The sequence below is a fragment of the Neofelis nebulosa genome, chromosome 18, assembly GCF_028018385.1.
Source record: "Neofelis nebulosa isolate mNeoNeb1 chromosome 18, mNeoNeb1.pri, whole genome shotgun sequence".
NCBI classification, from domain to species: Eukaryota; Metazoa; Chordata; class Mammalia; order Carnivora; family Felidae; genus Neofelis; species Neofelis nebulosa.
The window spans coordinates 32,296,001-32,321,639 of record NC_080799.1 but is presented as its reverse complement, the minus strand read 5'-3'; the positions used below and the strand labels follow the sequence as shown (position 1 = coordinate 32,321,639).

At 51.4% G+C, this 25,639-nt stretch overlaps 1 protein-coding gene across 3 annotated transcripts in view; it reads left to right on the top strand.

Annotated features, from left to right (window-relative positions):
* ABCC1 (ATP binding cassette subfamily C member 1) overlaps positions 1-25,639 on the top strand; it is a 142,097-nt gene that overhangs the window by 114,597 nt on the left and 1,861 nt on the right. For 2 of the 3 annotated variants that reach the window (XM_058710429.1, XM_058710431.1), the window contains exons 20-30: positions 1,807-1,888; positions 4,113-4,248; positions 7,064-7,271; positions 10,306-10,616; positions 15,865-16,064; positions 17,935-18,061; positions 18,592-18,693; positions 20,988-21,134; positions 23,000-23,158; positions 23,807-23,973; positions 25,045-25,239. In XM_058710429.1, coding sequence (XP_058566412.1) covers positions 1,807-1,888; positions 4,113-4,248; positions 7,064-7,271; positions 10,306-10,616; positions 15,865-16,064; positions 17,935-18,061; positions 18,592-18,693; positions 20,988-21,134; positions 23,000-23,158; positions 23,807-23,973; positions 25,045-25,239 — 1,834 coding nt within the window. The remainder of the gene's footprint in view (positions 1-1,806; positions 1,889-4,112; positions 4,249-7,063; positions 7,272-10,305; positions 10,617-15,864; positions 16,065-17,934; positions 18,062-18,591; positions 18,694-20,987; positions 21,135-22,999; positions 23,159-23,806; positions 23,974-25,044; positions 25,240-25,639) is intronic. The other variant, XM_058710430.1, reaches the window with a different exon arrangement.

The window sequence follows — 25,639 nt, the reverse complement described above, 5'->3', positions numbered from 1 at the left end:
TAATTGGGTTGAGAAAGGGGGTCACAGGAGGCCACTGCGAGGTCTCCCATCCAGACCTTATGGCTCATACTGGGTGAGGAGCAGAAGAGGAGGCTGAAGCTTGCACAGGGCAGCCTGTGCGGCCCTGAGAGTGGGGCTCTCTGAAGCCCTTGCCACAGCGCAGGTGTCTCTGGGCTTGTTTTCGGGCATCCCTGTCCCTGCACAGAGAAAGACGGTCAAGGCCAGGCCGGGGCCTCCAGTGCCGGGCGCATATGTGGCTGTCCTTGCCTGCACGGAAAATCCTTGTTATCATTCTTCTCTGTGATGTAGTTTCTTTTTTTAATTAAAAAAAAAAAAAAAAAAAAGCATTAAAAAGAAACGTATAAAGCAGTGATTGTCGATCTTGGCTGCACCCCGTAATTATCTACAGAATGTGTTTCTAGGCATGAGTGCTGCTAAGTACCACCGTGGTGTCTTTCCCTTACCAAGCCCCGTGCACGGCCTCATCCATCCTCCCACTTACGAAGGTAGCTGTGACTCCCGCTTTGCAGATGTGAAAGTTGAGGCTCAAGGAGGTTTATTGCTTCCCTAGCCCACACAGCTGGGAAGTAAGAGAACACTTCATTCCTGACTGTGCTTTCACTCAGGGTGGGCGCCTGGCCTCCCTGCATGCCGTCATTGCAGGGACTGAACCTGGGCGGGGGGCATCCCCGGGGAGGGGGGGCGGTGCATCCTTCACAGCCAAGATGGAGAATCACCAGCTCAGAGCTCCCTGCCCCCAACGCAGGAATGGTTGCCTGCCACGCTCTGCAGTGTCTCATCTGAAAGAGCCTGGCTTTTTGCATTCTGAGCCACTTCACGTTCCATCAGCATGTTCCCAGGGTCGCCCTGCCCTTGCTGGCTGCGTATTTGTCCTTTTAGTAACATCTCCCCCGCATGCCCTCCCCTCCTCTTCCAGGCCAGCCCTTCGGAGTCCTACACCGTGCGTCTCTCTTGTACGCTCTCTCTTTGTCCTGGGAGCGGCGTGCAGAGTTGAGTGCAGAGCGGGGGTGATAATAACATACGACCGAGGGGTCGGGAGAATGAAGGCAGATATTGTATGTCAGCACAGTGGCCACCACTTGTTTAATAAATGTGAGCCACTGCCGTCAAGGTTATGGTGATGAGTGTGGATGCTGAGGGTGTGACTCCTGGGACAGGGGCACATGCCTGGCTGGTATTTCTCACGGTGGCCCCACCAGTCGTCAGGGAAGTTCATCACCGTGGGGGAAAAGGCACTGCTCCAGGTACCCTCTACCCTAGACGTCTGGACCTCCCCACGATCTGGCAACCGAAAACTGGCCCTGGGAGGTGCGGCTGGAGCGCCTTCCCGGACTCCTCCTGTTGGCTGATGCTCTTGTCAAAACTGGTTGTTATTTGAGTACGCGCCTTGCACGGGATGCTTAGGGACCCATGAGCTGTGACCAGTTCCCCACGAGGCTCCTTGCTTCCTGGCCCCTTGGACTAAGCTTCATGCAGCTGAGACGCTGTTAGCTGCACTGCATTGCACCTGTTGCTGCCGGCACAGGGCACCCTCCCCTGCTGGGCCCTCTAGGTGGTCGCAGGCCATCACCTGTGGCCCAAGGGAGCCAGCCAGCAACAAGTATCTCCCGCACCTGCGCCAGGAGACTGTCTGTGGCCTCAGCAAAGCAGCTCCTGCTTTTTGAGCTTCCTGGGGGTCAGGTTATCTGCGTTCAAGTGATGGGTTTTCCTCAGTGTCCTGGGTCTTGGTGTCCAGCTCCTGACATCACAATTTCCCTCTCTCCTGTCTTCTGCCCGGGTTAACAGGCATCAGTAGTCCCGGGAAGGAGACGAAGCAGATGGAGAATGGCATGCTGGTGACGGACGTCGCGGGGAAGCAGCTGCAGAGGTAGGGGGTACGGACGGACCCGTTCCTCCGGATTCTCCAGGCGCCCTGTCTCTGCCACCTGCCTGGGTCGGGAGCCAAGAGGGATGGGAGTGCCGGCAGCCTGTCTGACTTACAGAGACAGGCCTTCAGCTCCCCGAGGTCTTAGAAGATGTGGGCTTTCTGCCTCCTTTCCCAAATCATTAGGAGACCTCACCTGGCACTGTTCACCAGATGACGTCTGCACTTGGGACACTCACGTTCCCCACATGATATCGATCTTGGCTCAAGTCGTTCAGAGGGGCCTGGACCGGTCAGGTTGTAAGAGCCAGTATTTGAATCAAAATGGTCACACTGGTAGTGACCACGATGTTCAATCCACCATTAGGAGCCAGGCATGGCACCAGCCCTGTATGGTCTGTTGAAATCTTACCTTCCCATTTTATAGATGAGCAAACTGAGCACTCTCCCTAAGTCATGCAGCTGGAGAGAAACTGAACTTTTTTTTTTAACATTTATTTATTTTTGAGAGACAGAGACAGAGCACAAGCGGGGGAGGGGCAGAGAGAGAGAGAGAGGGAGGGACACAGAATCCGAAGCAGGAGAGGGAGGGACACAGAATCCAAAGCAGGCTCCAGGCTCTGAGCTGCCAGCACAGAGCCCGACGTGGGGCTCGAATCCACGAACTGTGACATCATGACCTGAGCCAAAGTCAGATGCTTACCTGACTGAGCCACCCAGGTGCCCCGAAACTGAGCTTGGATTCGAACCCAATCCTGGTCTCTGAGCCAGTGCTCCAAAGGTCTAGGCTTTGCTGCTTTAAAGGAGGTTGTTTTCAGCTAGATGGTTTGGGATTTGGAGGAGCAGCATTCCGTGAGCCTGCTTGCTTAACCTCTCTGTGCCTCAGTTTTCTTATGTGTCAGATAGGGTCTGTGGTGTACCTACTGCAAGGGGCTGGCTGTAGTGAGACGGACACTGTGTAGTGCCTGAGAAGTACTCAGCACAGCACCTTGCCTCATCAGCACCCAGTAAACAGCACTCACTTCTAACTGGGTGAGCAGTTATCTTGCTGTTATCCTGCAGTTATCTTGCTCCGGGTGGGGGTGGATTCCACAGACACGGGGCTGGGAAGGAAATTGGCGTGAGTAGCTCCTCCTATCAGAACACTGCACACAGTAGCCCCCTAGACTCCTGATTTTTGTTGTACGGAACAGATGGAAATATTCCTGCTCTGTTGGTGTACCCGTCAAGGCAGTGAGCTAGCTACATGTGTGTAAGTCACGTAGAACGGAGCCTCACCCCGGGGCTGTGGGGGCACTGCCGGGATTCAGGCACGTGATCAGTCAGTCATGGTTGCTGCGATTGGAGAATCTGCTGAGAAAACCGACATAAGGCAGCACCTGGAGGTGGTCCTGGGACCTACGGGCGGTGACGGTGGGGGGCTTGCCAGGGAGAACCATGAGCGGACTGAGCAGAAGTGTCGGGGACACTGGGCATATCAGTTGCTATGTAACAGATGACCTCAAACTTAGTGGCTTGTCATCTCCTAGTTTCTGTGGCTTTGGAAGATCTGGGCACAGCTGAGCCGCTTCATCCATTCAGGGTCTCACACGAGCCACATCCGAGGTTCCTGGCAGGCTGGGGTCTCATCTGAAGGTTCGGCTGGGGAAGGATCCACTACGAAGCTCACATGAGTGTTGGCAGGAATCAGTTCCTCAGGGGCCAGATCACTGTCCTCAGTTTCTAACTGGAGCCCCTTCCGCTCCCAGCTGGCCTGAGGAGCTTGCAGTCTTCATGAATGCCTGCAAACCAAGAAGGCAGTGGGGAGAGTCCCCAACCAGGATGGAAGTCACATCCCATCCCTTTGCCCGTGTGGGACTGAGCCATGGCTCAAGAGGGTATTCTTGTGCATATGCCCACGCACGCCTACATCATTCTCCAGGGTGACAAGTCCCCAGGGGGTGGGGCTACCTCGGTGAAGGCTCTAAAGACGGCTTTGGGCCACACGATTGGTGATAGTGTATCGTGGTGTTTAAAGCTGATGACGACCACCAGCAGGCCAGAGATGCTTCTTGAGCACTGCCTGTGTGAAGGAACATCTTCTCCGTGGGGTCCTGTGTCGCGGGTCCCCTCCCTGGGTCACGGCTGTGATATCAGAGGATTGAACTAGCTTGATGCTCTGCCGGGCTTGCCTCTGTCCCCGAGGCTCCCGTTTGGTTGACACACGGGTGTGCCCTGCTTTCCCCAGACAGCTGAGCAACTCTTCCTCCTACAGCGGGGACGTTAGCCGCCACCACACGAGCACCGCCGAGCCGCAGAAAGCTGGAGCCCAGGACGAGGACGCGTGGAAGCTGGTGGAGGCAGACAAGGCTCAAACGGGGCAGGTGAGGACCGTGGCTGGTGTCCCTGCGTGCGGGGCCCTGTGCAGAATGCCTTGTTTATGTTCGCTGGTGTCTTGCCCCTCAACAAGCCTATAAAAGTGCCATTTCCCAGTGCTGGAAACAGGGACCCGAGAGCCTAAATGACTTGCCCAAGGTCGCAGCCGGGGGACGGCAGAGCTAGGATTTGAACCCTGGCAGCCAGACTCCAGGGTTGACGTTTGTAGCCTCTGCTCTACTGACCACCACCTCCTTTGAGCAGCTGGGGGCCTTCTGTAGGTGACCCGGGTGCTCTAAATCCTGCCTTCCCACGTGTGGGAAGTTGTGTACAAGGTAAGGTTGCCTCTGAGATAACATCTCTGTTGCGTTGCGTAATGTGAGTCTTTGATTTCTGTTTTAACCCTGATGATTACCTAGAAAGTCTGAGTTAGATGCTCGTTTATCTTTTATGCCTGTCTTAGTCTGGTGACCTGCTGTCACAGAAAACCATAGGCTGGGTGCGCCTGGGTGGCTCAGTCGGTTAAGCCTCCGACTTCAGCTCAGGTCATGACCTCGCGGTCCGTGGGTTCGAGCTCCGCGTCGGGCTGTGTGCTGACAGCTCAGAGCCTGGAGCCTGTTTCGGATTCTGTGTTTCCCTCTCTCTCTGACCCCCCCCCCCCCCCCCCATTCATGCTCTGTCTCTGTTTCAAAAATAAAAATAAATGTTAAAAAAAAAAAACAAAGCCATAGGCTGGGTGGCTTAGAAGCAACCTGCCTTTATTGCTAGCACTTTGGGAGGCTGGCGAGCCAAAGACCAAGGTACCAGCAGGCGTTTCTAGAGAGGGCTTGCTTCTTGGTTCGCAGACAGCCGTGTGCTCTGTGGAGCCAGTCCTCTAAAGGCACTAACCCCATCGTGAGGGTTCCGTCCTGAGGATCCGACCACTTCCCCAGAGCCCCACCTCTTAATACCATCTCCCTCGGGGTTAGGATCTCAACATCCAAATTTGGAGGGACACAGACATTCAAGTCTGTAGCACTGACAGGCACTGACGTCTTGTTGTCCCAGGGAAAACTGGTTTCGGGCCCTTGTTTTCTTGTATGTGTTTTATGCTCCCCTGTTTTGGGCGTATGTCAATAATCTTCCATTTATGGTAATGATCCAGAGTTTATTTTTAAAAATACATGTGGTATGTTTTTTTTAAAAAAAAGGGGGAATGGAATTTTTAAAATAAGTTCACACCCCATGTGGGGTGGTTCAGGAACAAGCGAGGTCAGCACACCGTTCTCTGAGATCTACCTGGATGCATCCAGAAGCTCCTGGAATCCTCCGTTTCAGGCTTCTTCTCTTCTCTTCTCATCGCAGCCTTGGTCAGGGGTGGAGGTGGCTGTAGTGTATCCTCCCTCCTGTTCTCGCTGGTCCTCTGGGGAGCCAGGGGAGTGACCCCAAATCAAAGACCGGAGAAGGAATGCCAGGCCCACTTAGTGCTTATTTAATCCCACACTGCCCGGTATTACCTGCCTTTTATATGCCAGGAAAACAGAGCAGGGGGCTTGTGACTTGCCAGAGCTCGATTGGGAGTGGAGCTGGGCTCAGCAAGCTCGCTCGGAAATCTTGGTCTCCCACACCCACTGTGCTCTGCTGCTGCTGGGGGGGTCCCCAAGTCCCGCAGTGTAATTCCGGGATCAGCAGCGGGCTGCTTGGCTGTGTGACAAAGCCAAACGGTGACAAAAACGTGGTAATTCTGGAACAGCCCCCCACCCCTCCACCCCCCACCCCCCATTTCAGTTGGAAAAACAAGACAAAATAAAAGTCAAAAAGAAGCGGTCAGTTACACGTGAGACCTCCAGGCTTTCACCTGTTAACCTTTCAGCCCGACTCTTATTCACATCAGTGGTTTTTATGACCCCAAATTCAGCACATGAGAGCTTGAAGCGACCATGAGTACACCCACACAAGGACGGATACCTGGCATTTGTGGAAACCGAGCCAGGCAGATTGGGCCTAGGGCTGGCCCAAAGCAGGCTGCCCCTGTCTCTGGTGTTCAGGCCTCCCTTTGAACAACTACACAGAATTATTTAGCCCTCCTCCTGGGCTCCACAGGGAAGGGAGGAGTGGGAGAAGTCCTCCTTGGTTGCCCTTTGGAGCCGAGGAACAGACTAAGCCGGCACCGACTATCCAGGAGCCAGTGGAACCAATGTGGAGTCGGTGTTCGCCGTTGAGAGGAAACGAGGGGGGAGGTAGCACTTGGTCTCAGTTGCTAGGCCACATGTCACACCTTCCTGATGGGCCTGGACTAAAGCTCCGAATGCTAAACAGGATCTTCCAGGCCCTGTGTGGTGTGACTGCCGCTCGTTCGATAGCTCGACCGTGTTCCAGCCACCCACGCCTCCCTTCGGTTCCCTAAACGTGTTGTGTTCCTTGCTATCTCAGGGCCTTTGCACATGCTGCTTCCTCTGCCCTACGTGCCTTTTTTCCGTTCTTGGTCATCATTTCCTCAGGGAAATTGTCAGATTACCTCCCCGTTCGCTCAGGTCGTGATACCCAATTTTATGCTCTGAGGGAATCCTGCACTGCTCCAGCCCTTCTCTATAATTACACATTCACCTGGGCGCTGGATGTCTGTCTTGCCCCTTGACCGGCAGCTCCATGAGGGCAGAGACCTTGACTTTCTCTCCTGCTGACTTTATCCATCAACTAAGGGGGACTGTGCCGTGGGCGTGAGCACCGGGTGGGGGGGAGGGGAGGGGCGGGACTGGATCACACAGGTGCTGTTGGAGTGCATGACCTTGGATGCATGTGGTGGGAACACCCTCCGAATGCCTTTTGTCCCCGGGTCTGCAGGTCAAGCTGTCCGTGTACTGGGACTACATGAAGGCCATTGGACTGTTCATCACCTTTCTGAGCATCTTCCTTTTCTTGTGCAACCACATTGCTGCCCTGGCTTCTAACTATTGGCTCAGCCTCTGGACTGATGACCCCGTCGTCAACGGGACCCAGGAGCACACCAAAGTCCGGCTGAGCGTCTACGGGGCCCTGGGCATTTCGCAAGGTGGGGGCCGTCTCCTTCCCATCCTCCTTTGCCCACCCAATTTTGGCCACTTGAAATGTCTCCATGTCTTATTATGCAGTTGGGTCCCCCATTTGTCAGGGTTTTGCAGACCCCCAAACTAAGCCAAACTCACATGAACGGTACCTATCACTTAGTAGACACTCAGATACCTTATAGAGGGAATGTTTCTTGAATGCTCTGTTTCATGGGGCCCTAGGAGATGAAGAGCACTCCAATGTGTCCATTTTACAGATGAGGAAAGCTGAGGAACAGCAGCCCCCTCGAGCCTTGGCAAGCAAGGGCCCTTGCCCCTTGTTCCTGTGTCAGGGTGATGGGGCTTCTGTAAACTCTCACTTGTGGACTTTAACCTGCTCCCTGAGAGTGGGAACTCGGTTATGCTAGTGGTGCTCAATGTTGTCCCCTGGGGGGACATTTAGCAATGTCTGGAGGTACTTAGAGCTGTCACGGTGTGGGGGGCAACTGCCTTGTAGAGGTCAGGAGGGTCGCTAGATGTCCTGCAGTGCATAGCCCGGCCCCCACAACAGAGAATGACGTAGTCTCAAATGTCAGTAGTGACAAAATTGAGAAACCCTGTATACCCTTCTTGTGGTTCCACGAAGGTCCCCAAACACAACAGCATTAATAATAAGAGCTGTTGTTTACCGAGCACTTAATTGGTGCTGGTCATGTTCTAAACATTTTTAGGTGTTTTAACTTACGTTGCTTTTGCAGCAGGTGTCATGAGGTCACAGCTAGTATTTTCCGCATTTTAGAAATAGAGACTCTAGCAGCACTTGGGTGGCTCAGTCCCTTGCCCTTCTGACTCTTGATTTTTGCTCAGGTCATGATCCCGGGCTTGTGGGATCACACCCCACATTGAGCTCGGCACTGGGCATGGGGCCAGCTTGGGATTTTTTCTCTCTCCCTCTGCCCATGTTCCCTGCACACACTATGTCTCTCTAAAATAAAAATGAGTAGGGTGATGAGTAGGGTGGCTCTGTCAGTTAAGCATCATGGCTGAGGCTCAGGTCATGATCTTGTGATTTGAGTTCAAGCCCCACATCAGGTTCCATGCTGACAGCTCGGAGCCTGGAGTTTGCTTTAGATTCCGTTTCTCCCTCTCTCTCTGTCTGCCCTCCCCTGCTTGCACTCTTTTTTTTTTTTTTTTTTCATTCTAAATTTGTTTTAATGTTTATTTATTTGTGAGACACACACACACACACACACACACACACACACACACACACACACAGTGCAAACAGGGGAGGGGCAGAGAGGGAATGACACACAGAATTGGAAGCAGGCTCTAGGCTCCCAGCTGTCAGCACGGGTCCTGACGCAGGGCTCGAACTCATGAACCACAAGATCGTGACCTGAACCGAAGTTGGATGCCTGACCAACTGATCCACCCAGGCACTCTATCTGTCTTTCTATTTCTCTCAAAAATAAACATTAAAAATTTTGTAAATAAAAATAAATTAATTTTAAAAAAAGAGAAAAGAAAAGAAATAGAGACTCTAAGCCCCAGTGAGGTTAAGTAAGTTGCCGGAAGTTGCACAGCAAATACATGGGCAGGGCTGGCTTTGAATGAGGTGGTCTGGCCCTGGAGCCCCTGCTCTTGATCACTGTGCTACACTATGTTAACGAGCCGTGTGTTTAGACTCCTAAAAGCAGTGTGCATCTGTCCCTACCTACGTGTGTTCAGTGTCTGTGATACGTAAGTATAGGTTTGATACATTTGAGTACTTTCTGTACAGCGGCACACTGCCCTTCACATTCAGCAGTGCTACAAGGTTACGTATCATTGTTGCCATCTTACAGAGGAGGACCCCGGGTGCCTAGAGGTTAAGTGACTTGCGGGAAGGTCCCACAGCTGGTAGGTGGCAAAGACACAGTTGGGCAGCGCTGGGTGCAGCCAGTTGTTGCAGCCCCTGCTCCTGAGAGTAAGCCTCTCCATCCCTATGAAATCTCTTTGCAAAGAATGGCTGTCTCGCTGTGGCTTGTTCAGAGGAGCCACAGATGTCTCATGGTCTCCGGGAGATGGGTTTGAAAAAAAACAAACAAACCAGAAGAGTAGACATGGATTTCCCAGATTTCTTCATCCCTAACGCCTCGTCATTGGGCATGGGACTAGCCTCCAAACTGTCCTTGAGGGAAGGTGGGACACAGGGTGGGTGTGATGTTTCCCTGCCTCACACAGCAGCAGTGTCTGTTCCAGAGCTGAGCTGTCCACTCTGGTGGCCGCTGGCCACGGTATGGCTCTTTGAATTGCGGTTCGTCAAACCTAAGTAACAGTATCAGCTGTCAGTGGCACTGGCCACATTTCAAGTGCTCAGTAGCCACATGTGCCTGGAGGTGACCACACTGGACTGCATAGGTCCAGAACATTTCCATCATTCCAGAAAGTTCTGTTGCATGCCACTGGTCTAGAGGAATGTGGCATACAGATTAAGAGCATGACCCTGGAGCAAGCAGGCTGCCTGGATCAGAACCCCGACTCTGCTGCTGATTGGCTGACTGTATCGAGGGCAGAGGAGTTCACCTGTCTGACCTTGAGCTCCCTTCTCTGTAAAATGGGTGCTAATAGGATTTATATAGAGTCAGTCTTAAGAATTAGGTGCATGTGGGGCGCCTGGGTGACTCTGTCAGTTGAACATCTGACTTCGGCTCGGGTCACGATCTCATGGTTTGCGTGTGAGCACCACGGCGGGTTCTGTGCTGACAGCTCAGAGCCTGGAGCCTGCCTTGGATTCTGTGTCTCTCTCTGTCTCTGCTCGTGCTCGCTCTCTCTTTCTCTCTCTCTGAAAAACAAACATTTAAAATTTTTTAAAAAAATTAACGTGTGAAACTCTTATACGGTGTTGAATAGACACTGAGTCCTCAGTAAATAGCAGCCACGACTCTCGTCATCACCGTTGCCGTTATTCTTCGAGGCTGAGCGTGCAGGCCTGTTGCGTCTGCATGGCCTGTCCTCACCCCCACCCCCACCCCGGGCCCGGACCCCACTGCGGTGTTTACCGCCAAAACGTTGCAGGTATCTCGGTGTTCGGCTACTCCATGGCGCTGTCCATCGGGGGGATCTTTGCTTCCCGCCGCCTGCACCTGAACCTGCTCCAGAACGTGCTCCGGTCCCCCATGAGCTTCTTCGAGCGGACCCCCAGCGGGAACCTGGTGAACCGCTTCTCCAAGGAGCTGGACACGGTGGACTCGATGATCCCTCAGGTCATCAAGATGTTCATGGGCTCCCTGTTCAACGTCATCGGCGCCTGCGCCATCATCCTGCTGGCCACGCCCATCGCTGCCATCATCATCCCGCCCCTGGGCCTCATCTACTTCTTCGTGCAGGTGAGAGGCGGGGTCTCGGGGCTGCGGGAGGAGCCCTCCGGGGTTTCACGCTCCCGTGTGAGTCCGGGCCTCACGCCGTCTTCCCATTTCCGCGGCACGGTGCTGTGCGCGATTTGCCGGCAGGGGGCCCAACTGGGGTTTGTCACTTTTCAGTACCTCTCAAAGGGAGAAAAGCTCTAGCGGTAAAGACACCTTGATTATGAAAATTGATTATTAACATTATGGGGGTATCCGGGTAGCACAGTCGGTTAAGCGTCCAACTCGTGGTCTCGACTGAAGTCGTGATCTCATGGTTTTGGGAGATCGAGCTCCACATTGGGCTCTGTGCTCACAGCACAGAGCCTGCTTGGGATTCTCTCTCTCCCTCTTTCTCTGCCCTCCCCCACCCACGTGCACACGCGTGCGCTCTCTCTCTCTCTCTCTCTCTCTCTCTCTCAAAATAAATAAACTTAGAAGAGTTTATTAAATTCTTTAGGTCTTAGTCCTCCTGCAGAAAATAGAGATGTGAATAACAGCAGCTCAGACAAGATGTTTGTCTTTCTCTCTCCTAGTGGAAATGTATTTATTTACTTACTTATTTGTTGTTTCTATTTATTTTTTTCTCATAGTAGAAATTTAGAGGTGGGTCCTTCATCTCTGGTGTGGCAGTTGCACATATTTGTTAATGTCCCAGACTTCGTCACTGTTGTGGTTTTTTTTTTTAAGTTTTCCCAGCTTTGCACAAGCCTTCCATTCTTAAGTTGACCTCATGGTCTAAGGTGGTTGCTGGAGCTCCAGCCATCAATGTGTATTTCAGAATACAAGACCGAGGAAGGGGAACAAACACAGCAAGGGAGTCAGTCTGGTTGTTTAGGTGTTGGCCACGTAAACTGTGCTTGCAGCTGACGGAGGAGCGTGTCGAGGCCCTGGTGGTGCAGCTGGGAGTGTGAACTCACGTCTGTCTGATTTTATTTTATTTATTTATTTATTTTAATTTTTTTAAGTTTATTTATTTTCGAGACAGAGAGAGACAGAGCATGAACGGGGGAGGGTCAGAGAGAGAGGGAGACACAGAATCGGAAGCAGGCTCCAGGCTCTGAGTCATCAGCCCAGAGCCCGACGCGGGGCTCGAACTCACCGCGAGATCATGACCTGAGCCGAAGTCGGACGCTCAACCGACTGAGCCACCCAGGCACCCCACATCTGTCTGATTTTAAAGCTTGCATTGGTAACCACGGTGCTGCACTGCCCCTTTCTGCCCCGAAAAGGTTACCTGCAGCACAGTTGCTGGCGGGAGACAGTGGTTTAGATGGGAGCCAATCACTACAGCACAAAACGAGAGCGAGAGCTGCCAAGACCTCCACGCGTCAGGCTGTGCCGTGGCCTGCTCACGCGGGGTCCGGAGCCCTTGGTCGTCAGCCGTCCCCCAGGCTCCACCACGCTGTGGCCCCGTGGTTGGTGTGCATGAATGAAGGTGGAACCAGAGAGAGCAGGACCCACTGCGACACCCTCATTGTGTTCTCTTTAAGTTGGTGCCAGCTTTTTTTTTCACTCAGTGATGGGATCTCGTGTTCCTTAATGGACATAATTACCGAGATGTTGTTGCGATACCACCGATTTTATTTTTTATTTATTTATTTTTAATGTTTTAATGTTTATTTTTGAGAGAGAGAGAGAGTGAGCACGAGTGGGGGAGGGGCAGAGAGAGGGGGAGATACAGAATTCCAAGCGGGATCCAGGCTCTGAGCTGTAGCACAGAGTCCAACGCAGGGCTCAGACCCACAAACCAGGGGTGCCTGGGTGGCTCAGTTGGTTAAGCGTCCCACTTCAGCTCAGGTCATGATCTCACAGTCCATGAGTTCAAGCCCCACGTCAGGCTCTGTGCTGACAGCTCAGAGCCTGGAGCTTGTTTCAGATTCTGTGTCTCCCTCTCTCTCTGCCCCTCCCCTGCTCATGCTCTGTCTCTCTCTGTCGCAAAAATAAATGAAAACATTGAAAGAAATTAAAAGAAAAAAACAACAACCCACAAACCATGAGATTATGACCTGAACCAAAGTCGGACGCTTAACCGACTGAGCCACCAAGGTGCCCCTCCATGGATTTTATTTCTAAACAACAAAGACAGTTCAGCAAAGGATCATATTATATACACACTGTTACTATAACCAAGATGCAAGCATAATGTGCTTGTGCAGGGCCAGAAACGGAAGCATTGAGAGGAAAAGGAAAACTTGGTGTCCCCAAGGGTTGGGATTATGGGAGAATTTGTTTGTTTGTTTGTTTAATGACTTTTAACTAAATACACACTTACCTACCACCCAGCAGTCCTTCGTCAGCATATATGCAATAGAGATGAGAGAATGCATCTACTAAAAAAAAAAAAAAAAAAAAAAGTGCTAGAACGTTCTTAGCATCATGGTTCATAATAGCCTCAAACTAGAAATAACTTGAGTTTTGACCCAGAGGACACAAGAATTTTATGGATGCTGGAGATGTTCTAGATTTTGGTCAGATAGTGGGGGTGCAGGTGTGAATGAATGTAAACTTCATCAAGCTGTAAAGATTTGGTGCATTTTTCAGCATAATGTGTGTTATATCTTGATTAAAAAGTGGCTTTTCGATACACGTAGGTTCTTTCTCTTTCCTCCGAAAAGATCTGGAAGGTTATACACTGAGATTTGAATAGTGCTTATCTGAGTGTGATGGCTGCAGTGTGATTTTTTTTTTTTTATAATATTCCCATCTGTATCATTCCCCCAACCCCCAGCGTTTTAAATGGCTACCCATTAATGTTTTAATTTAAAAGCAAGTCATTTTTATAAAAAGATGAAGAGATAAGCCGATGTGGACTTGTGTTGGGGCGTCCTTGTTAGTTGGAAGAAGGCATTTCTACTTTTATGGAATATTTTGGTGTCTGAAAAACTGCCCAGTCACAGCTCCAAGTACCTTAGCTTGTGGCCTGCTGCCTGGCTCAGGCATGTGCTTGTCGAGCGGTTATTACTTATTTATTTACTTATTTTATTTATTATTTTTTTAAATGTTTATTTTTGAGATAGAGACAGGGTGTGAGCAGGGGAGGGGCAGAGAGAGAGAGGGAAACACAGAATCTGAAGCAGGCTCCAGGCTCTGAGCTGTCAGCACAGAGCCCGACGCAGGGCTCGAACTCACGGACTGTGAGATCGTGACCTGAGCCGAAGTCGGACACTTAACCGACTGAGCCACCCAGGTGCCCCAATGCTTATTTTTTTTGAGAGAGAGAGAGCGAGCTCGAACATGACTGGGGGAGGGGCAGGGAGAGAGGGTAAGACAGAATCCCAAGCAGGTTCCGTGCTGCCAGCGTGGAGCCCAACACCGGGTTCAAACCCATGAACCCGTGAGATCGTGACCTGAGCCAAAATCAGCGGTTGGATGCATAACCAACCTAGACCCCCAGGTGCCCAGCAAGCAGTTATTTTTATTTACAAGCACCAGGCACTTGGTTTCTGAAAAAGTCAGTTGAGTCTGGCAGGGTGGATTATGTCTCCTGGAATAGAGTTGAAAAGGGAAGCTAGCGGGATGCCTGTGTGGCTCAGTCGGTTGAGCGTCCAACTTCGGCCCAGGTCATGATCTCGCAGTTTGTGAGTTACAGCCCCGCGTCGGGCTCTGTGCTGACAGCTCAGAGCCTGGAACCTGCTTCAGATTCTGTCTCCCTCTCTCTCTGCTCCTCCCCTGCTCACACGTTCTCTCTCAAAAATAAAGATTAAAAAATTAAAAAAATAATAATAAAAAAAAATAAAAGGGAAGCTAGCTGATCGTTCTTTTTTAAAAAGACTGAGTTTAGGGGCTCCTGGGTGGCTTCAGCTCGGGTCATCATCTTGCAGTTCATGAGTTCGAGCCCCGTGTTGGGCCCCCTGCTGTCCACACAAAGCCTACTTCAGATCCTCTGTCCTTCTCTCACTGCCCCTCCCCCACTTGTCCTCTCTCGAAAATAAATAAAATATTTTTAAAAATTAAAAATAAGTAAGCAAACAACAATTTAAACACAAATACATCTCAGGGTAGCTTTCTACAGTAAATAAAGTGGAGTAGGTTGAGCAGGGAAAGTACTTGAGAATGATTTCCATCCGGGATGTTTAGAAAGAAAGCCGGGGAGAGGAACCCTCCCAGGGCAGATGCCGCGGGGCCGAGGCATCAGGGTTTTGTTCACGGCCGAGAGGCTCAGGAGCAGAGCGGGCATCTGGCCTACCCTCGAGGACTGGCAGAGCAACCATCGTGGGCCTGCCCTGGCTGGCGTGGTGCTGGGTTAGCTTATAGGGTTTCCAGGACCCAGAAGGCTCCCCAGGCGTGGGTTCAGGTGACCGCACACGCTGCCATCCAGGAAGCAGCTGCTAAACTCGGAGCCCCGTCCGACTCCTCCATTATGTTCACTGTTCTCTGTGGAAGGTCTCTGCTCCCACAAGGGCCCCAGGAGGCGGGGAGGCCGTGTCCCTAACCACCCTTTGTTCCCTGTCTTGTTCATTTGTCTGGCTGTGTCGCTTGTGAAACACCTGCCTTCGCATTACGTGCCACCTCCAGAATGGGGAACCTCAGTCTCCCCGGTCCCGTTTGTACAGACGAGGAAACTAAGGCCGAGAGAGCTAAATGTTCTCATGTGACCAGTCTGTCATCTAAGGGCGGGTCCTCGAAGCTTCCAGGGCGCGATTTGCTTTGCTTTTGTTCCATCTGCCCTGGTTAGGGCAGGAGCAGAGCCGATGGGGTGACTGCCCGCGGGGATGGGTGGAGGCCAAAGGCCATGCTGCTGGGTCCAGAGAACCCTAGGAGGTCTGTGGCTTGAGAGAGACAGGACAGTGCAGAGGTTCACCCTTGACAGCCGGCTTCTCTGAGTCCAGCCCCCCAGCTCGGCCACTTGTCGCCTGAGGGGGACCTGAGCGGGAAGAGGTCAGCGAGCTTCTTTGTGCCTGGGTTTACTGACGGTCCGTGCAAATGAGCACCGACTCCTAGCTGTCTGGTGATGATGAAATGAGCCGATTCTGTGGAAGGACTTCAAACTGTGCTAGGGTAGTCGGCTTCCTGTGGGCCTGAGCTGCTGGCATTATGTGGTCGCTGTCGTCATTCTGTTGTGCTGGCATCGGGTGAGCAGAGACACCTGTTAAAAAGCAGCCCAGCTCCACCGTCTTGCCTTCCGGAGGTGCCGTGTGTGTCCAGGCTTTGTCCAGCGCAGCCCTGGTGGGGGTGGGTGGCTGGCACGGGAGGGGCTTTGCCAGCTCCCTGGTCCGTTCTCTTCCCCTAGAGGTTCTACGTGGCCTCGTCCCGGCAGCTGAAACGCCTCGAATCCGTCAGCCGCTCCCCAGTGTATTCCCACTTCAATGAGACCCTGCTGGGGGTCAGCGTCATCCGCGCCTTCGAGGAACAGGAGCGCTTCATCCGCCAGAGCGACCTGAAGGTGGACGAGAACCAGAAGGCCTATTACCCCAGCATCGTGGCCAACAGGTGGGCACCCGAGGCCTGCGGGAGGAGGTGAAGGAAGCCTTAGTTCCTGGAGGAGGGCCTCACACACGGGATGGTTAGACTTGGTGGGGGCGGGAAGGGACAGAATAACATTAAAAGCAGACAGGAGCACTGGCAGCTTAAAGCACAGGCACTCCGGTGGCACTGAGGAACAACAGGGAGCAAGATTTTCTGGAGTCAGAAAATACTGCAGGAACTATCCGTTCGCTGTGGTCCTGACGGTACAAGGTCATCGGTGACAGGCGGACTCAGCTGATATTTTTGTGGCCTGGTTCTCAGCTGACGGGGGTGATCACCCACCACCCCTGTGTGATGAGCTTTGGAAGCTGTTCACCAACCTGAGGTTGGACCACATGAAATGGCCATGATGAAAAAAGCATCCGTCCCAAAGAAGGGACAGGAGTTCTCTACTTGTCGACTAAATTCAGAAAAGTATCTGACTTATCTCTAAAAGAATATTCTCCTCATTCATGTCCTGATATGTTTTTTGAGATGTGGGATAGGAAATTCTGGAGAGGGGGTGACTCACCCTGGGAGCAATGTGTCGTAACCAACTGTTGCCCCATCGTACACAATATAATCCCATAAGGTAAGACTGGGTGGGGAGACCATGAATCACTGGAGACCTGACCTTCCTCTGCAGAATTGTCAGGGAGTTTCTCAAATTTGGGTTTGTTTTTAGGATAAGCTCACACCCAGGAAGATCAGTCACGTGAATCTTGTTAAAATTTTTCTTTTTTGGGGCGCCCAGGTGGCTCACTTGGTTTTGCATCTGACTTCGGCTCAGGTCACAATCTCGTGGTTCATGGGTTTGAGCCCCGTTCAAACCCGCTTTGGGTTCTGTGTCCCCATTCTCTCACTGCCCCTTCCCTGCTAATACTCTCGCTCACTCTATCTCTCAAAAATAAATAAATGTTAAAATTTTTTTTAATAAAAAAAGATAAATTTTTCTTTTTTTAATGTTATTTGTTTTTTTGTTTATTTAGAGAGAAAGAGAGAGTGTGAGCAAGGGAGGGGCAGAGAGAGAGGGAGACACAGAATCTGAAGCAGACTCCAGGCTTTGAGTTGTCAGCACAGAGCCCAACGTGGGGCCTGAACCCACAAACCATGAGATCATGACCTGAGCCGAAGTTAGACGCTCAACTTACTAAGCCACCCAGGCACCCCCAGTCACACAAATCTTAAGGGCTGTAGTGGAAATAAGATCAACAACACCATTTCCCTAAAATGTTTTACACCTTAAGTCACTAATATTCCTAACGCTTGGAGGTACACTAGGGAAGGAAGTTCGCTTTAAACCAATAATGTTATCTGTTTATATTCCAAGAGGTAAAACAATGTATTTTAACATTTCTAAAAGGAGGGTGATCTAGGAACATTACAGCTACATTGAAAATAGTATTTCATTTCTCACTCTCCCTTCCCCCTTCTGCCAAGAAAAGGTTATTTTTACAACACTGCTGCCTCTTACAGTCGATGACTTCTTAGTATTTAGGAACTTTCCTGGACCTGTCTTTGCAGATGGGTGTACATGGGTATGTTATAAAGGTTTCCCTAAAAAAAAAAGTTGGTTCTTAAAAAGGCAAGCTTTAGTTTCCCGGGAAGGCTTCTTCCGGAGAACTCCGTTTCAGTCCCCCGGGGTTGCGAGATCAATGAGGAATTAGTGAGACCGTGTCCCTTTGGCTCTCCTTCCCCCGTGAGAGGACAGATTGAAGGCCTGTCTCGGGAGCTCTCAGGGAATTCTTTCCATTAGCAAAGTGCCTCCCTCCTTCCCCGGCTTGAGCCAGAAACCAGATCTCTGACGAGCCAACTCCTGGTGTGTCTGTCCATCTGCCTGTGTGTCTGTGAGCAGGTGGCTGGCCGTGCGGCTGGAGTGCGTAGGCAACTGCATCGTCCTGTTTGCTGCCCTGTTCGCCGTGATCTCCAGGCACAGTCTCAGCGCCGGCTTAGTGGGCCTCTCGGTGTCCTACTCACTGCAGGCAAGTCGGGTGCCCCCAGCTGCATTCTCTTATGGTCGTCAGGGTCTCGGGCCTTTGCTTTGAATCCCCGCAGGAGCTGGGGGAGAGGTGAGGGGCCAAGCGGCGTTTGAGAAGCCCGGTGCCTGACCCGCTGGTGCTGGAGGGAGATGAGACACGGGGCCGGGATTCCCCCGTCAGTCAAGGAAAGCCCTTGATGAACCAAGAGGATGCCTCCAGCGACAGGAAAAATGCTTTTCACTCTATCACTTTATCTCTCATTCCGGCGTTAGCCACATTGCCCAAATTTTGATACATTGGATTTTCCCTTATTACCATCTCGTTGGAAATCTTTTCTGATGCTCTTTCTGATTGCTTGTGTGGCCCAGGGGTTATTTTGCAACGTGCTTGCCTAAGAGGTGCAGTCTGGCGACGGCGGTACGTGGGGCTGGTACCTTTCTTACCTCAAAAAATTGCGTAATTCGTAATCACTTGCTGAAGATAAAGCAGCCCCTGCTCACCCCAGAAGCTACATGTGACTCTTCTGTGCACAGGTCACCACGTACTTGAACTGGCTGGTTCGCATGTCGTCCGAGTTGGAGACCAACATTGTGGCCGTGGAGAGACTGAAGGAGTATTCGGAAACGGAGAAGGAGGTAAAGCCGGCCCCTGGCCTGCCCTCGCCTGCCCTCACCTGACCTCATCAGCGCGAGCTGGGTGCCTTCAACAGACAACCCCTATTCAGCGAAAATTGTCTTCTGTTCTTTGTTACATATCTGTATGAGGGACTTGTGCGGTGCAGAATGAGACTAGTTTCATCGTCACGTTTAAAAATTAAATACCAGTTGATTCAAAGCCCTGAAAGTCAACCGCAAGAGAGTCAGTACGTGGATGTTGTAAAAATCATGACTGAAGTTTGGGGAACCCGGCAGTTGTTTGACCCAAGTCCCCATTTTATAGATGGAGGAGAGGGTTGCCTGGGGAGGGACAGTGACTGATCCAAGGTCACACGTGGTCGGGGTAGGACCCAAGTGTCCAGACATCAGTGCCACATTGCCCCTAGAAAGTGCCGTTTTCTGCCTACACACTATCACTGGTGGCATTGGCAGTGATCATGGTGACAATACCAGTGGATCCCCTCATCGCCCCCACCACCAGTAATATTAGGGACACATATTGGGCCCTCGGGAGCTGTCAGCCCTGTCCTACACATTTTACATAGAGTAATTCATACAATTTATGTAGAGTAATTCGTGTAATCTTTATGTAGCCTTATAGCTCATGTTCTGTCATGATCCCCATTTTACGCATCAGGAAACTAAGACACAGGGTTAAGTTACTTTGCTCAAGGTTACGGGGCCATTGGCACACTGCCTCCCAAGAAAATGCCCCGTCCTTAAGACTCTGACACAGGTGAACCAGGTCCCGCTTCATGGGAGAGCATTATTCATAATGGTGTGAGCGCCCCCTCTGGAAATAAGAGTGTATTACACCAGGGGTTTTCACGCTCAACATCGAATTTATTTTTTTAGTTTTTAAGATCTAATTCACATGCCCTGCAGTTCACCGTGCATGAAGTATGAAATTAAATTTATTTTTTTTTAATTTATGGATGTTTGTTTATTTGTTTTGAGAGAGAGAGAGAGAGAAACAGAGCCCAAGCAGGGGAAGGACAGAGAGAGAGAGAGACAGACAGACAGACAGAATCCTAAGCAGGCTCTGTGCTGTCAGCTCAGTCTCCCGAACCATGAGATGACCTGAGCTGAAACCAAGAGTCAGACCCTTAACCTACTGAGCCACCCAGGTGCCCCGAAATTAAATTTATTTTAAAAATTTTTGTTTTTACTTCTTTTAATTACTTACTTTTTTAATTTCTCAAGTAAGAACATACTTGAAAAATACAAAAGAATGTAAAGATCCAGGGTCTTAGCACTACTAAAAATATGTATTTATATAGAATATATTTTCACAGTTAGAAAGTTCCACCCACCTCTCTCTCCAGTGCCCTCCGTGTTCTTACAGCGTATCCCCTGCATTATACATAAATTTGTAAAAGGGGACTGTGCTTGTTGTAAATGAAAATTAATGTAACAAGCTTATGGGGGAGAAAGGATGAAAGTTCTCTCTTGCTGTCCCCTCCATTCCTCAGCTCCCCCAGAGGTAGCCTCCAGCCTGGCCCGGAGCACATCCAGTTCTAGAGCTCAGGAAATGCTGAACGGAACTTAAGAAGCTTTTCAGAAATAGGGGCTGTGTGACTCTGGGCAAGTTACTCACCCTCTCTGTGTTCCAGTTTCCTCATGTGTAAACTGGGGGTAATGAAAGGACCCCTCTCATGGGATTGTAGTGAGGATGAAGTGAGGTCACGTGATCGTGATCTTTCTCATTAGCCGTCGCTGCATAGTTGGTGTCCAGATGTAGAAGGCATTCAGACTGACACCTTTGCCCTTGTGTCTGACCAGAGAAGACCACTCACTTATTGGTACAGTCCACAAATATTCGTGGAGTCCCTACTGTGTGCCTGGAGTATGACAGCGAACAGGGAAAGAACCTGTCCTGACAGAGATGTTCCAGGGGGCGTGGGTGACAGAATAAGCGAATTAATGCACACCTGCGGTGCTCGGAGGTGCCCGGTGGTCTGGAGGAGAACGAAGCAGGGGAGGGGACGGAGGGCACAGAGGCAGGGGGTGGTCTGAACTGGCGGAAGATCTGCAGCATGCCAGGGAGCGCACGAGAGGGTAGTTTGGGAAAGCATTCCAGACAGGGGCACCCGCAGGTGCAAAGGCCCAGCAGCGAGGTACGCAGGTGTGTTTGAGAGGTAGTGCAGCCCCACGGGGAGCCGAGTGAGCAAGAGGGAGGGAGATGAGGTCAGAGGGGACCTGCAGGTCACCTACAGCCTTGGGTCACATGGGACTGAAGATCCCTTACCGCCACCCCCCACCCCCGATCACAGGCTCCCTGGCAAATCCCCGAGACGGCTCCGCCCAGCACCTGGCCTCAGGTTGGCCGAGTAGAATTCCGAGACTATGGCCTGCGTTACCGGGAAAACCTGGACTTGGTTCTCAAGCACATTAACGTCACCATCGATGGAGGGGAGAAGGTGGGTGTACCTTGTTTCCCCCATCCGTTCACAGTGGGGCAGGCGAAACCAGGTGCTTCATTCCCCCAGTTTATCACGGCCCTGGACCGTGGGGGTGGGGCTTGTGGAGGTAAAAGCTGCTCAGAGTGTCCCAGGTGTGTTGCATACTGTTGACCGGCCACCAAATGAGGCCCACCTGTGTGTTTTCGGGGGGGGGGGGGGGGGGGGGGGGGGGGAGAAGAAATCTGAGTATGTTAAAAATTATGAAAAATCTGGTGTGCCTTCTGTAAAGATCCACTTCCTGCTTTTCTTGAAAGATCAGAACATGAAAAAAAAAAAAGGGGGGGGGGCACCTGGGTGGCTCAGTTGGGTAAGCGTCCAACTTTGGCTCAGGTCATGATCTCACAGTCCGTGAGTTCGAGCCCCGCGTCGGGCTCTGTGCTGACAGCTCAGAGCCTGGAGCCCGTTTCAGATTCTGTGTCTCCCTCTCGCTCTGTCCCTCCTCCGTTCATGCTCTGTCTCTCTCTGTCTCAAAAAAAATAAACATTTAAAAAAAAAAAAAAAAGAAAGAAAGATCAGAACATGTAGCAACACTGGGCTTACACTCCCTGCCTGGCTTTTTCTAGACCAGACAAGAGCTTCTCAGCTCACCCTGTCCCTCCCTGTCTGACTTGTGTGCCTAGCTGTCCCCTGCAGGCATTCAGGTTTGCCAGCTCTAGAACAGGAAGATGCTGTCATCACTAGTGGGGATGGCTCAATGAGCATGTGAGGGTGTCAGAAGTTTGGAACGTACCCCTGGTCCCAGGCTGCTCCTGTAAGACGTCCTTGCCCTGAGACCTTGAGACTCTCCTCAGGAATCAGACTTAACGGTCTTCCTGGTCACCTGCCATGCGACAGTGTTTCCTTCATCTCTAAACATGTGTATTTGTTAAGCCGTTCCTGCTGCGAGGCTCAGAACGTTTTATTCCTGTGAGATAATTTCTCTAAGAACAAGGGGAAGAACAGAGTGGGTGGTGTTCTCACTGAGGCTTTATGGTTTGTGTTGTATCATGAGACTCTCCTCTGTGACATTTTTGTTAGAGGTTGGAGGAAGCCTGCCTTTCAAGAGCCCAGATGAGAAGGCAAGAGTTGTAACTGGGTGTCAGGAATGTCCATCATTGGCCACTGAACAGGGAGACCGGTCCTATCCGTAGCCTCTTTTTTGCTCATGCAGCTGGGGTGGAGGGGAGAAGGTGAGGCATGCAGGGGGATCTGCTTGTATCTTTGAGATATTTCAGCAGCTCGGGATGGGAAACTCACCATCAAAGGACTGAAAAACAGTAGGGGGAAAATACCTGATGACCAGTATTTTCGAGAGTTGAAAACAAATGGGGCTTTATGGAAAACCCCTTCTGCCTGAGCCCTCTTTGGAGATCTGTGCTCACTTATCAAAAGAAGTGATTATAATTTTAACTTATAAAAAGAGCTGACAAAGAGAAGGAAGTCCCCTTTTTTATTTATTTTGACAGAGCACGAGCTGGGGAGGGGCAGAGAGGTAGGGGGTCAGACATCCAAAGCAGGCAGTGCACTGACAGCACAGAGCTCGATGCAGGGCTCAGACTCATGATCTGCAAGATCATAACCTGAGCCAAAGTCAGATGCTTAATCGACTGAGCCACCCAGGCGCCCCGAGACAGAAGTCCTTCTTCACCCTTGGCCAAAACAGCCCCTGAAGGAATGTCCCTGGGAAGCTACTGATGGGGAGGGCTGTGGTAGACACTGGGCCGACCAGGTGACTGAACTGCTCTAGGGTGGATACCTGAAATGAGGGCCCCATGGGGGAGGGCAAGAGGTAACCCCCAGATACCAGCCTTCCTGCCTTACCCTGGGCCCTTCCTGCCCCACAGGTTGGCATCGTGGGGCGGACAGGAGCTGGGAAGTCGTCCCTGACCCTGGGCTTGTTTCGGATTAACGAGTCTGCTGAGGGAGAGATCATTATCGACGACATCAACATAGCCAAGATTGGCCTACATGATCTGCGCTTCAGGATCACCATTATCCCACAGGTGGGGTCTGGGGTGCCCAGGGCGTCAGTGGGGCACCCTGAAAGCTTACATAGGTATATTTTCAGGACAAACGTAAATGGGTTCCTATTTTGTTATTTTCATCGAAACCATACTGTTTCTTTGCCACTGAATCTCCTCTTAGCATACAAATAACAGTGGGAATTAACTGGATATCATTTCTTCACTCCCGCTGGCTCCAGTCGGGACAAGAATAAGTCTCTCAAGAGCCAGGAGTGGAAAATGGATTTTCTAGATTGATTTCTGTAGGTGGTGATTCCCTAATGTGTTTACTTGTCATGTTGTTTTCTCTAAGATTTTTTCTAAGACTGTACTTTGTAGGCAGGGAACAGGGAGGAATCCATGGCACTTGATGATCAGGGATTACCCAGGCTGCTTCTCTCTTCTGGAAGATTCCAGTACATTTGCATATTGAAGCCTCTGGAAAGTCTTACAACAAGAAATCTATTGTATTTCACTTAATCCAAGGTTTTCCAAACTGTTTTCCCCCCATTATTAATGTCTCCAGAAAGGGTGATTCCAAGGAGCCCTGGGACCCTATCAGAAGTTTTCACACCCCACCCTTCTGCCTCATCCCTACCCAACATGACGTGAGCCTCACATGCCATCTGCCGTTTTCTCCCTGAACAGGACCCTGTTTTGTTTTCGGGTTCCCTGCGCATGAACCTGGACCCGTTCAGCCAGTACTCCGATGAAGAAGTCTGGACGTCCCTGGAGCTGGCTCACCTCAAGGACTTTGTGTCAGCCCTTCCCGATAAGCTGAACCACGAGTGTGCAGAAGGCGGGGAGAACCTGAGGTAGGCAGGCATGCGAGGCCCTGACCGGGTCTCCTCAGCTCCGCCTTGGTCCTTATGCATACGTGTCCGACCTGGGTTTGAGTCCCGGCTCTGCCACAGACAAGCCAATTTCTCTTAACCTCTTGGAGCCGCAGTTTCAATATCTGTGAAATGGGTTTCAGTCCAGACTTACTTTTTACCATGAGCTATAACCGGGATGCTAATATGGTTCCTTCCTTCCACCAGATTTATTCAGCTGAGAGTGACTGTCGCTTGTTAAACTGTTGAAAAGCTTCTCTGTCAGTTGGTTCATAGCACTTTTCTGAGCCCTCTGAGTCACCACTCACTGCCCCAGCTGCGTTGGCCCTTGTCCCAGGATCCACCCATGACCCAGCAACCAAAGTATTCATGTCTGGCACGACAGCAAACCAGAGTCCTGCTCCATTGTTATTAGTCAGTGGCTGGCTCAGTTGCCCATCTCTGTGACCGCCAACCACCAAGCCTCAGATGTGTTGAGCAGTGGCAGTGACCGTTCAGACACCTGGGGTGATCAGCCAGGCGGCTCTGCTGTTCGTGGCTCACTCCTCTGGTTGGGGGTCCGCGAGGGCACTTAGGGTCTGCTCCACTTGTCCTTCCTCCTTCAGCAGACCAGCCCAAGCACGTTGTCGTGGTGACGGCAGAGGTGCAAGAGCGCGCAAACCCTGGTGTGCATTCCCAGTGCAAGCCTCTGCTGGCCTTATGTTTGCCAGCATGCCCTTGACCAAAGCAAGACACGCGGTTGAGTCCAGAGTCAACGGGGAGTGTCCTACAGAAGGCACGCATGTGGGGCCATCTTGTGATGTCACACCACCCCTGTTGCCCTCGTCACATATTTTGGATATCCCCTCCGAGTCCTGTGTTGAAAATGATCCTGAGCCCGCTTCTAGGTCAACAGCAAGAATGTCCTGGCATCACTAACGTCTGCCGTGGGCGCAGGAGCGGGGACTGGCAGTGCTTTCCTGGTGTCTCCTCTCTCTTCTCCCAGCTCAGGCCTGGGCTCAGGGTCAGGGGTGGTTGTGACACTCTGTCTCCTGCTCTTTGTCTCCGCTCAAGCGTTGGGCAGCGTCAGCTGGTGTGCCTGGCCCGGGCTCTGCTGAGGAAGACAAAGATCCTGGTCTTGGATGAGGCCACTGCGGCCGTGGACCTCGAAACCGATGACCTCATTCAGTCTACCATCCGGACGCAGTTTGACGACTGCACTGTCCTGACCATTGCTCACCGGCTCAACACCATCATGGACTATACAAGGTGATGCTGCTGGCATAGGAGGCCTGTCAGCCTTGGGATTTACCCGTTTGTACAGCATCATCCCGTGTCTAGTCACAGCCCTCTCTTTACGCTGGGTGTTTCTGGCATCACTCCATTATTGATTCAATCAACATACGTGTGTGAAGTCCCTGCCACATTCTTGGTCCTGTTCTAGGCACTGGGGACTCAGCAAGGAGGTATCAGAGAAGGAGCCTGCCTGAGGGACCTGATACGTTAGTTGGGGGCTGTGTATGGATATAGACAGCAAACACAGCAACAAACAAAAGCTGATTGCTCCGGGAAGGAAATGTAAGAAGTGACAGCCGGTAATGAGTGTAAGCATCACAGGACTTAGTGACAAGAGGAGGGATTGAGGATGGGCAGCCAGTTGGAAGGCTAC